Source organism: Papio anubis, chromosome 12 (genome assembly GCF_008728515.1).
Source record: "Papio anubis isolate 15944 chromosome 12, Panubis1.0, whole genome shotgun sequence".
Classification (NCBI taxonomy): Eukaryota; Metazoa; Chordata; class Mammalia; order Primates; family Cercopithecidae; genus Papio; species Papio anubis.
The window spans coordinates 59,803,987-59,816,690 of record NC_044987.1 but is presented as its reverse complement, the minus strand read 5'-3'; the positions used below and the strand labels follow the sequence as shown (position 1 = coordinate 59,816,690).

Sequence of the window (12,704 nt, the reverse complement as noted above, 5' to 3'; positions counted from 1 at the left end):
TTCTGAATTCCATTTCTGTCATTTCAACCTGTTTAAGCACCATTGCTGGAGAACTAGTGTGGTCATTTGCAGGTAAAAAGACACTCTGGCTTTTTGATTTGCCAGAGTTCTTGGCTGGTTCTTTCTCATCTGTGTGGGCTGGTAATCCTTCAGTCTTTGAAGGTGCCATCCTTTGGATGGCCCAGTGGTAGCATGGGCCAGGGTGCAGGGCCACTGGTGTCCATGCTTAATGTTCATGCTGGCAGTGGCAGTGTGGTGACAGTGGAAGTGGGTGTGCTTATGCTGGCAGTAATGGCATGTTGGGGTACGTGTACACCCACCCATTCTCCAGATTTGGAAAGTTTTCTGTTATTTTTGAATAAGCTTTGTATTCCCTTTGTCTTTCTCATATCCCTGTTTAACTTCAGCAACCCAAATATTTTCTTTTTTGATGTTGTCCCATAAATCCTGCAAGCTTTCTTTATTCTTTTTCATTCTTCTTCATTTTTTCTACTCTGTGTATTTTCATAGTCTTTGAGCTCACTGATTCTTCTGTTTAATTCTGCTGTTGATACTCTCTATTGCCTTTTTCATTTCATGCATTATATTTTTCAATTCCAGGATTTCTTTGAAAATTTTTTTTTTTATTATTTCAATCTCTTTGTTAAATTTTTCTGGTAAATTTCTGAATTGATTCTCTGTGTTTTCTTGAAGTTCACTGTGCTTCCTTAAAACATCTGTTTTGGCTAGGCATGGTAACTCATGCCTATAATCTCAGCACTTTGGGAGGCTGAGGTAGGAAGATTGCTTGAGTGCAGGAGTTCAAGACCAGCCTGGACAACAAAGTGAGAGTCCCATGTCTACAAAAAAATTTTAAAAATAGCCAGGCATGGTAGTGCATGCCTGTGGTCCCAGCTACATGGGAGGCTGAGGTGGGAGGATTGCTTGAGCCCAGGAGGTTGAGGCTGCAGTAAGCCATGTTTGTGCCACTGTACTCCAACCTGGGTGACAGAATGAGAGCCTGTCTCCAAAAAAAGCACAAAACAAAAAACAAAGAAGAAACCCCAAAAAATATTCTTTTGAATTCTTTGTCTGAGAGATCACACATCTCTATTACTTTATGGTTGATCTCTGGCATCTTATTTTGTCTGTTTGGTGACGTCATATTTCTCTGAATGTTCTTGATTTTTGTAGAAGTGTGATGTCCTTGCCTTGAAATATTAGGTATTTATTTTTGCCTTTATAGTCTGGCTTTGTTTGTGCCTGTCCTTCTTCAGAGGGACTTCCAGGGATTCTAAGCAGACTGACTTATGTTTCCTGAGCCTGGGACCACTACTGGCATCTCAGCACTGAGGGATGGTCTAAACCCAGGCTTGCTGCAAGTCTTGCAAAGACTGAGAGGGTTGCAAAAACTGTAGCCAGAGGGACTGGATTTAAGACTGGGGCATGTTGGGATCTGCTGTAGGAATGAAGCTGGTGGTCCATCTCATTGGCTTAGACAGGTGTATGTCACCTAGCAGGTCCCTGCACAAGTAGTTCCTTGACTGCAACATGAGGGGCCAGAGCTGAGACAGCCCCCTTGGGATCTGCTGTGGGATGGAGGCTGGTGTGCTTGTCATGGTGGTTCAGACAGGCACACAGCTGCCTGCATGGCTCTGCACAGATGGAATAATTCCCTGATTGTAGTGGGAGGGGCTGGAACTGACCATAGGCCTCCTTAGGATCTGCTGTGGAACAGAGGCTAGAGAGCCCTGTCTTGGTTTAGGGAGGTGCACATTGCCCAGCAAGTTCCTGCACAGATAGGATAGTTCCCTGACTGCAGCAGGAGGGGCCAAATCGCAGACTGGGCCTCCTCAGGATCTGCTGTGAGGTAGAGGCTGGAGAGCCCAGTCTCACTGGCTCAGAGGGGCATATGTCTCCTAGCAAATCCCTATGCAGATGAGATAGTTACCTGATTGCAGCAGGAGGGGCCAGGGCTGACACTGGGCCCCCGTGGGATTTGCTATGGGAAGGAGCCCATCTTGTTGGCCCAGACAGGCATGTGTCTCCCAGCAGGTCTCAGCACAGACAGGATAATTCTCCACTGTAGTGACAGGGGTCAGAGCTGAGACTGGGCTCTCTCAGGATTGCTGTAGGGTGAAGGCTAGAAAGCCCAGTCTCATTGGCTTAGAGGGGCATGTGTCTTCCAGCAAGTCCCTGCACAGTCTGGTTAGTTCTCTGATTGCAGCTGGAGGGACCAAGTCTGAGACTTGGGTCCCCTTGGAATTTGCTGTGGGACAGAGGTTGGTAAACTCATCTGGGAGCCTCAGGCTGCGAGATATGGGTGAGTCTCCCTCTGGTTCCTTGTGTAAGAGGCGGTGAGCAGGGACCTCAGCTGAGAGGGGTTGGATCAGAAAAACAGGGCAACTTTCAGGCTTACTGCCAAGACCGATGTCAGCAGGCAGACAAGCCTTTCCACCAAGGCACTAGTGTGCACTACTCCTTCTGGACCTCTCTGCAGATGGTTTTGGTTGCAGGCTTAAGGCCAAATATGGCTGTAGCCCAGGACCTTGGAAGCCTGGGCTGTTTCTAGGCTTGAACTGGGGAGCAAGCTTGGTGGATCAGCAACTGGTGTTGGTCTGTACTCTCAAAACAATCCTTCAAGGTCTTGGAATCCACCAGCGTTTCACAAACTCCTACCTGAATCTTGATGCTCCTGCAGAGAGACTTTTGACTGTGGGCGGGTGTAGAATTTTTGTGGTTGTGAGGGGACATGAGTGGGTTATCTTCTATTCCACCATCTTCTCTCTGCCTTTTTGCATTCTGAGAGTCTCTCCACTCAGTCTTCCATTTTATGAATTAGTTCTTCAACTGGGTCCATTCGTCTATCCAGCACATTATGAGTTATTTTCATTATAAATTTACAGCTTTGTTAGTAGTTTTGCTTCCACAGCAATCTGCTTTTGTTTCAGGAGTGAAACTTTGGCATTTCTCAGAGGATACTGATTATTCTATTTTGAAGTTTTTATAACTTTTGTTAAATAAACTTTTTATTCAGGTGATAATTCTTCTCTTTTTTATATTGTTAATTTTCCTCAAATAGTAAGAGATTCTTGATTGTTTAGTCTGTTTGTTTAACAATGCTCAATCAGAAGCTTAAAATGCGGTAATTCCTGTGATTGTGGGGAGAGCAGGATGCGCGATCAGACAGTGTGCCAATCTTTCTAGAGTTGCTGTCGCTTTCTAGGGTTCACAGATTAGCACTCACACTTGCAACCATGGCCCATCCCCCAGGGAATTCCTACTTTGTTCATTGCACAAGGCTTTCCCAAACTCCCTTGCAGACCCTCATCACAGGAGAAGTTATTTATGCCATGTTGTTCCATCCCCTATTACTGTTTTCTTCATTGTCATGTGACTTTTCTCATTATAATATCATTAACATGTAGAAGGTATCGGTTAACTAGGGTAAAGGTGAGCAATGTCTGCACAGGATCTAGTCCCATCAGATGCTATGCTGTGTTAGGTTGAACTCAGCTGTTTATTGACTCATCTCATTCTGATGGTCCCAAGAATGAAATCACTCTGCAGCCTCCTCCTTATGACTTTGTGCTGGTTGTTCTTGGTATCTCTCCTGAATATACTGGCTCAACTCATTCTGTTTCTACTAATATAACAAATATTTCCAAATCCTCTGACAGAATGTCTTCTATATACATTTTTCTCTTCTAAGACAGTTGGTTAGCTTTCTGCTCAGTATGGACTCCCCAGTAATTCTGAGGCTCAAAAGTGCTTAGGTGTTTTAAAGTCAGATAAAAGGTCAATGTGGCTGAAATACAGTGAATGAAGGAGAGAGTATCAAGAAATGGGATTGAAGAAGTAGGCAGGGGCCCAATCATGCAGAACTTCAGAGGACTGGATAAGCAGTTTGTATTTTATCCTTAGTGCAAAGGGACTTATTACCTGATGCATGTCACAGCCAGCTCTTCTTCCTAGTTAGCATTGGGGCCGGGGACCAATGAGGACTCCCTCTAGGAGGTGCCCTGCTGCACACAGTGGATGGCAGATCTATATCCAGGGTGCTCTAGGCATCAGTCAATGCTGTCACCAACCTTCATTCTGTTTATCTTCTGTTTCAGAGGTTGTGTTTTCGTCTTACCCTGGATTTTCAACCTCAGAGGTAGGAACTGACTACTTTATATTTGTGTTCCTGAGTTAGAACATTAATTTTAATAGACAAAATGAAATAAATTAATGGAGCCATGAGAGTCATTTCTATAGATCACACTTAGGAAGCCCATTCATTGTATAGGTAGTTGCCAAGTACCTACCATGTACCAGGTCCTGTGCTGGCCACAGACAGACATGTCTTGACCTTACCTGCCTAGTCTAACTTTCATTGTTCTCACATGCTGTTTAGTATAATGTAATAATGGCAGCTGCCTCAAGTGATAAAATTGGCATTGAAGTGGGGCTGCTACCAGCAGCTCCCTAACTAGAGTCCCCCAAAGCTGGAAAAGTCCTTGCCAGATACACCACTATCCAGGACCTAATCCTTGATGTCACAGGCTTAGACCCTTGATTTTTGTTAGCATAGAAAATTGTTTTTTCTCTCACGGCAGATACTCATGGAGACTGGTGCATGTAAACTAAATATTGATTTATTCATTTACAATAAATAGTATATCTCTTCATTTAGCCAACCTGCATCCTTGAGAGGCAACTCAGTATACAACCTCCCCACAGATACAACTGTGTGAGAAATTCTATCAGTTAACTATAGCTGCTTACTCAAACCAACCCAGTAACAATTCATTATTTTTCACCACTCACAATTGAGTTGACAAAGTGATTCCACTGGCTTCGCCAAGGCTCACTCATGCAACTGCATTTAGCTGGCAGGGTAGCTGTCGGCTGGGCTCAAGGACACAGCTGGCATGGCTTGGCATCTTCTCTGTGGTCTTTTCCTCCTGGGCTACATTGCAGTATGGTTTCATTACAGCATCAGGGTTTCAAGAGAGCAAGGATGAATTGAAAGGTTCTAAAATTGAAATAGTGTCACTTCTCCACATTCTGTTGGTCAAAGCAAGTCAAAAGCCCAGTATTATATTGCTGTACAATTCTGACGCTGACCCTTGAGTTTGTGCAGACCCCACAAGTTAAGCACAGAGCCCACAAGTGAGGGTAGTTCCCAAAAAGATTTCCCTCACTTCAGAAGCCAGCCACAAGCTTAGGAGTCCCCAGGCTATCCACACTTTGACCAACTGGTGATAAATTCAAGAGTTTCCACAACCCACTCAGGTTCAGTAATTTTCTAGAACAACTCATAAAACTCAGCAAAGGGTTATACTTACAATCACAGTTTTACTATAATGCAGCAGTCCCCAACCTTTTTGGCTCCAGGGACCAGTTTTGTGGAAGACAATTTTTCCATAGACTGGGGTGGGGTGGGTGGTTTCAGATGATTAAAGTGCATTACTTTTATTATGTACTTTATTTCTGTTATTATTACATTGTAATATATAATGAAATAATTATACGACTCACCACAATGTAGAATCAGTGGGAGCCTTGAGCTTGCTTTTGTGCAACCAGACGGTCCTATCTTGGGGTGATGGGAGACAGTGACAGATCATCAGGCATTAGATTCTCATAACAAGCGCACAACCTAGATCCCTCGCATGCCCAGTTCACAGTAGGGTTTGTGCTCCTGTGAGAATCTAATGCCGCTGCTGATCTGACAGGAGGTGCAGCTCAGGCAGTAATGCGAGCAATGGGGAGTGGCTATAAATACAGATGATGTTTCACTCACTCACCCGCTGCTCACTTCCTGCTGTGCGGCCCAGTTCCCAATAAGCCAAGAACTGGCACTGGTTTGTGGCCCGAGGGTTGGGGACCCCAGCTGTAAATGACACGAATCAGGACTAGCCAAATGGAAAAGCATATAAGGTGAGGTTTGAGAGCTTTCTTGCCTCTCCCTGTGAAATCAGGGCATGTCTCCCTCCCAGCACACTGAATGTGCTCACCAACCAGGAAGCTCACCCACACCTCAGAGTCCAGAGTTTTTATTGGAGGCTCATTGGCCACCTGATTGAACTCAATTTCTAGTTCCTTATCCTCCCCAGGGGTCAGGCTGGTGCAAAGCCCCAACTCTCTAGTCACATGGTTAGTCTTTCTGGCATGGCCAGCCTCCATCCTGAGTCATGTCATTACCCTAAACTCAGGTGTGACTCAAGGGGTCCTGCATAACAAAGATATTCCTATCACTTAGAAAATTCCAAGGTTTTAGAAGCTCAGTGCCAGGAACCTGGGACAAAGACCAGACAAATTGTTTCTTATGTAACAGCCAGTCTAATTTCAGGAGGGTAGACACATGGTCTCCACCTCTGAATGGGAGGAGCAGCAAGGTCACACTGCAAAAGGGCATGTATGTGGGATGGAGGGGCTTGTGGCCATTATACAGTCTACCTCACAAGTCAAAGATAATTTGTAGGATTGCTCAGTGCTCAGATCAGCTCTCTGACATCTGAAAATCTAGAAAGTGAGTTGGATAGTTGAGACTTTTAGTGGCCTTTCTCTTAAAATCAGATGCATCTCCCTCTAAGACAGGGCCCTCTCTGCCCCCATCAGGGCCAGTTATGCCCTTGGGTCAGGATACTCCTCATCTTGACTCTCTGGCTTTTCCTTGTCTGTACTGCAGTCTGACTTACCCCCTTCAGTTCACACAGCCTTGCTCTAAGTAGGGAATTACATAGTGGAGGAGACTGCCTTATCAGACTGCCAGCACATTCCACTCTTGCATCTCAGAGATTGCCTTGGGATCACTGGGAGAGGCGAGTCATCTGAGTTCCCAAACACCATCACTGGTTTTTGTTTTATTCTCACCCGTGACTGACCTGTCCACTCATATGGTTTTACAGGTTGACCCAGAAGGGTACAAAATACTTGGCTCAAAGTAAGTGCCCCATAAATGTTCATTGAATGAACAAGCAAAATTTAAGTGACTTGCTCAAGATTCCATAGTGATTAATTAATTCAGCTTAAGACAGAATCTAGTTCATCTGAACCTAACCCTTAGCCCAACATCTACCCTTATAATATCTTGTGGTCCCATTGAACTCAGGAATTAGTGAGTATAGTGAGTTATGTATAGTTAAACCAACAATGACCTTTTTCTGCTTGATCAAATATGTTGAACCTGTGGCAGTCTAGGTTGTATGAAAAGAACATGACCCTGCAAGAAGGGATCCAGATGCAGCATGCCACATTCAGCCCCCACGGGCCGGCTGAAGTCATTCAGGACTGTTGTTTCATCCCCAAATGAAGACCCTCCAACTCAAGGATGTGGGCTAGCCCATCAGAGCAGGTGTTCAAGGCTCAAGACACCTCCCTCTCCCTCTCCCTCTCCCCACTAGAAAAATTCCCCTTAAGGACACAAGCACCTTCCCCTTTGCCTTCTGGAGAAATTTTAGCCCAACTGTGTAGAAGGGCCAATTCAGGGTAAGCTGCTGTAGGGCAGAGAGGGTGGGGACCAAGTACCTCTGATGTCTGCACCAGTGCTGTATTATCCTGTGGCCTCAGAAAACTTGAAAATGGAACTTTGGGTGCTTGAGAATTAGCTCATCATATGACCTAAGAGAACTTGGAGCCAGAATTCTGGGCTGATGGTGACATCTACCCTTATGACCCTACATGTCTCTTTTTGGCCAAGTCTCTCTAGGAAGGTCATTCATTCCACCCTGTTCCATTGAAAGGGTCTGTTGGCCCTTAGTGACCTTATTTATTATCGGGCACTTTGATTTTGACTTTTCCTTCTTTCTAAGACAACCAAGATATGTTCACTTCCTCCTATATTTGAGATCCTTCCTGTGAAGTCACTGAAGGCCAGGAACCAGACGCTGGCCCCACCCTTCCCAGAGCTGAGATACCTTAGCCTGGCCTACAACAAGGTGACTTTTTGCTCCTCTACTGTTTCCTCAGGGGCACAGATGGGAGGGTGGGATGCAAGTTGCCCTGGCCTAAAAACCAACCTTCCATTCAATTCCCTGCATTACAGGTACATGGGCTCAGGAATTCTCAGGGTGGGGAAAGTGGAGGGAGTTCAGGCCAAGGCAGGAGTCCATCTCTTCAGTCACAGATATTTATTTAGCACTTACCATGAGTCAGGCTCTGTGGTAGGCACTAGGTATACTGCTGTGGAAAGAGACTTGGCCTCTGCCCTTTTGCAACTTATCACCTATAAGGAAGACAGGAAGACTGATAGGGACAAATCATCACAATACGAGCATGCTTAGTGTTATGAAGAAATTCACCGTGTTATGAAGTAAATGATGGAGGGGAGGTGTCTAACCTAATATTTGGGATCAAGGAAGGTTCTCAAGAAAGTGGTGTTTAAGCTGAGATCTGAATCAGTGAGTTTAATCAGGTGAAGAGGGGTGAGTCAAGTGAGGGTAGAAATGTAGCTTAAGGGGAACAGCAGATACAAAGTCTAAGGGACAGATTTAACATAGTTTTCCAATATTCATGTCCTGTTTGGTTTTCTGTAAAATCCCACTAATTGAGCCCTACTCAAGTCTGAAATGCAGGAAACTTGTAAGATACTCTGCTCACATTCCTCTACAGCAAGCAGCTGGTACAGCTAAACTCCCCAGGTGTTTTCTTCTAAGAGTTTTATTGTTTTAGCTCTTACATTTAGGTCTTTATTTCAACTTAATCTTTATATATAGTGTGAAACAGGTATCAGCTTCATTCTTTTGCATGTGGATATCCAGCTTTCTTAACACCACTTACTGGAAAGACTATTCTTTCCCTCATTGTTACACCCTTGCCGAAAACCAGTGGACCATAGATGTATCACAGGTCCCTTTTCTTGAAATTGGTAATTTATGTCTTCTATTGATCCAAAATAGTTAGACATTACCTCTTTTATTGACTTTCTCTTATTAAACTAGCTGCTGCTTTCACTGGATGTCTCTGTTTTCTATTTCATTGATTTCTGCTCGTAACTTTACTTCTGTTCTTCTACTTAAAATGATTTTAATTTGCTCCTCTTTTTCTCACATCTTAGGCAGTATAATTTTAGTTAATTGATTTAGACCTTTCTTTCTAATATAAGCAAGTAAAGCTTTACATTTCTTCTCCAAGCACTGCTTTAGCAGAGTCCTACAAATTGTAATATATTTTCTTTTTATTTTCATTAAATTAAAATATTTTCAGTTTTTCCTATGATTTCTTCTTTGATCCACAGGTTTTTAAGAACTTAGTTAATTTCCAAATATATGGGGCTCTTCTAGGTGTCTTGTATTTATTTCTAATTTATTTTGTGTGCAGATAACATAATCTGTAAGATGTCATTCTTCTGAAATCTGTTTAAACTTGTTTTATGATTCACCCTATGGTCGGTCTGTCTTGGTGAACGTTCCATGTGCATTTCAAAAACTATGTATAATCTGCAGTTTTGTGGGAAAGGGTTCTATAAATATTAAGGTAAGGTGGTTGGTTGTGTCACTCAGATCTTCTCTGTACTCTTGTCTAGTTGTTCTATCAATCACTGAGAGCAGTGTGTGAAAATCTCCAGACGTAGTTGTGAATTTGCTTATTTCTCCTTTTAGTTCTGTCAGTTTTTACTCCATGTATTTTGAAGTCTGCTATTGATGCAGATACATTTAGAATTGTTATATCTACTTAACGTATGGATACTTTTATAAATTATGAGTTGCCTTTTTTTGCCTCTAATAATATTCCTTGTCTCAATGTCTTTTTTGTTTGATTTAAATATAGCTACATAGCTTCCCTATACTTACTGTTTGCATAGTATATCTCTTTCTATCCATTTACTTGCAACCTATTTATATCTTTGTAGTTAAGGTGTGTCTCTTTTAGACAGCATATAGTTAGTTTTTCCTAGGGTGCCAGTGTTTTCCTCAGTTTTCCTGCTTTGTCCTCAGTTTTCATTCTTCCCTGAGTGCCTGCACCTCAGAGGAGTTTATCTCCACATGCTCATTCCTCCCCCTAGCAGTAGACTGCTTTTGCTTGCTACTTAGTGCTTGCTAAGTAACAAGTGGTGGTAGGGGCCAAAAGGAGGCTCTAGTGCCAGTCTTAGGCAGCCCTAGGACCAACCCTGTGTCTCAAGGATGGGCTTTTTTCAGTGGTCCTACCCCTCTCCTAGCAGTAGGAGACCTCTAATGTACTAGGCCCAGGTTGGTTTCCTGCTCCAAACACAGGAGTAGTGGGTTTTAATTTTTTCCCTACCCAAGATGCAGTGCCCCAGGCTGCAGGGTTTGCTGATCTTCCTCAGCAGCTGAAGGCTTTTGTTAACTATGGAGAAGGGTTGGTAAAGCCCCCTGCCTTTTTGTGTTGGGAGCTATCTCCTCTTCCAGGCTCACACCACCGAGGAAGCCTGTCATCAGTCTCTCTCCTGCCTCCAATCTTTCTCGCACTAGTGAGCGTGAACTCCCTGGATGTCTGCAGCTTAAAGGGGTTTACTCTAGGCCATGCTTGGTCTTTATAAATTCACTAAAATTTTTACCTGATTTCTTCTTAAGTGCTTGTGTGGCACTCGCATCTGCCACATTCTGCCGCAGGCAGGCCAGTGTCTATGTCCCACCTCTCCTTGGAGGTGCCAGTATTTTCTTAGATTTCAGGCCACAATTGTCCTGGGATGTTAGCTCTCTATTGGACTCAAGAAAAGTTATGATTTTATATTCAGTTTTTTTCTTAAGGCTGGAGCAGCACTCCTTCCATTTTTCTATGTTTGCACCTGAGTTTTTAAGTGGTATTTTACTTTATTATACTTACCACCTAATGTGTTGTATCTTTTTGTCTATTGTCACGTATCTACTACCAGAATGTGCTTCCGTTTTTTAGCACTAGGACTTTGTTTTGCTTACATCTATAGGCTCATTATCTAGAATATTACCTGATACATGATAGGTGCTCAACAAGTTTGTTAGATGAATGAATGATTTTTGTTGTTGTTGAGATGGAGTCTTACTCTGTCGCCCAGGCTGGAGTGCAGTGGTGCGATCTTGGCTCACTGCAGCCTCTTCCTCCCGGGTTCAAGCAATTCTCCTGCCTCAGCCTCCCAAGTAGCTGGAATTATAGGCACCTGCTACCACGCCTGGCTAATTTTTGTTTTTTATTAGAGATGGGGTTTCACCATATTGGCCAGGTTGGTCTTGAACTTCTGACCTGGTGATCCACCCACCTCAGCCTCCCAAAGTGCTAGGATTACGGGCGTGAGCCACCATGCCTGGCCCCATGAATGATGTTTTAGTCATGTCAAATAATACAGCTGTGTTGAAATATTCAATTTATTAAAGTTACAAACTTCAAAATAAATTCTGCCTTTAAACAGAAGTTATACATGTAGAATATTCATCAGAAAATGACTCAGAATATTCACTAGAAATTTTTGTGTCAAAAGTAAAATAATCACTTTCACTTGGTCTTTAATACTTAGTTCCTAAATGTGATGGATTGTTACACTCTCCTTAACCCAATGAGATTGAGAAGAAATTTAAAGTTATCATTGGAACCTGAATGCATCTCCAGAAGCATTCAGCTCACCCTGAGGGAACAGGCTAGCACCATGGCCAGATTTCAGCTTGCTGTATCAGCCAGAATCCTAAGCCCATACCTTTCAGCTGGGCTTAATTTCACAGAAAATGTGATACACATGACCTGAATATCATTCAATTTTTTAATCAATTTTTAATTGTAATTTTCTTCAACTTTTTAATCACCTGGTTTGGGTGAATGTAATTTTGCATCCTGATAAGATTAAATTCTGCATCTCCCATTCTTTAGTAATTGTCTCTTGGCCCCCTGATTTGCACACAAGCGACTCTACACCCACTTTGACCACCATTATAGTCATTTATCAAAACATATTGGGCACCTTTTTAGGTTCGTCCTCTATCTCTGAAGTCTAGATAATGGCAGCAGAATTTTATATTTTACTCTGTTGCAACTACTTAACTCTGCTCTTGTAGGACAAAAGGCAATATGGCAACAAATGAGACAGGTAGTATTTTTTCTTTTTCTTTCTTTTTTTTTTTGAGACAGAGTCTCACTCTGTTGCCCAGGCTGGAGTGCAGTGGCGTGATCTCGGCTCACTGCAACCTCCACCTCCTGGGTTCAAGTGATTCTTCTGCCCCAGCCTCCCAAGGAGCTGAGATTACAGGTACCCGCCAGCACACCCGGCTAATTTTTGTGGGGTTTTTTTTTTTTTTTTGTATTGTTTTAGAGTAGAGCCAGGGTTTCACCATATTGGCCAGGCTGATCTCAAATTCCTGACCTTGTGATCCACTTGCCTCAGCCTCCCAAAGTGTTGGGATTACAGGCGTGAGCCACCGCGCCCAGCCAGAGAAAGGTAGTATTCTAACGAAACTTCAGTAAATGGATCACGGGCCAGATTTGGGCCATGCGCTGTATTTGCCAGTCCTGGTTTTGGTACAGCCTGTGTGCTAAGAGTGGTGTTTACATTTTTTAATGATTGAAAATAATCAAGGATAAAACTTCATGACACGTTAAAATTATATGAAATTCAGATTTCAGGGTCCATAAATAAAATTTTATTGGAAAAAAGCCACCATACCTATTTATGAATTGTCTATGGCTGATTTTGTACAACAATAGTAAAATTGAATAGCTGCAACAGAAACCATATGGTCTGCAAAGCCTAAAACACTTTGACAGAAAAGGTTTGCTGATCCCTGGTCTAGAAGATCAAATGTTAAAGTCTC

General features: G+C 43.0%; 1 protein-coding gene across 1 annotated transcript in view; it reads left to right on the top strand.

Moving 5' to 3' along the window:
- Positions 1 to 999: 999 nt before the first annotated feature.
- Positions 1,000 to 12,704, top strand: part of XRRA1 (X-ray radiation resistance associated 1) — a 25,020-nt gene continuing 13,315 nt past the window's right edge. The window contains exons 1-2 of the mRNA XM_031653124.1: positions 1,000 to 4,138; positions 7,782 to 7,907. Coding sequence (XP_031508984.1) covers positions 3,977 to 4,138; positions 7,782 to 7,907 — 288 coding nt within the window. The 5' untranslated portion in view covers positions 1,000 to 3,976. The remainder of the gene's footprint in view (positions 4,139 to 7,781; positions 7,908 to 12,704) is intronic.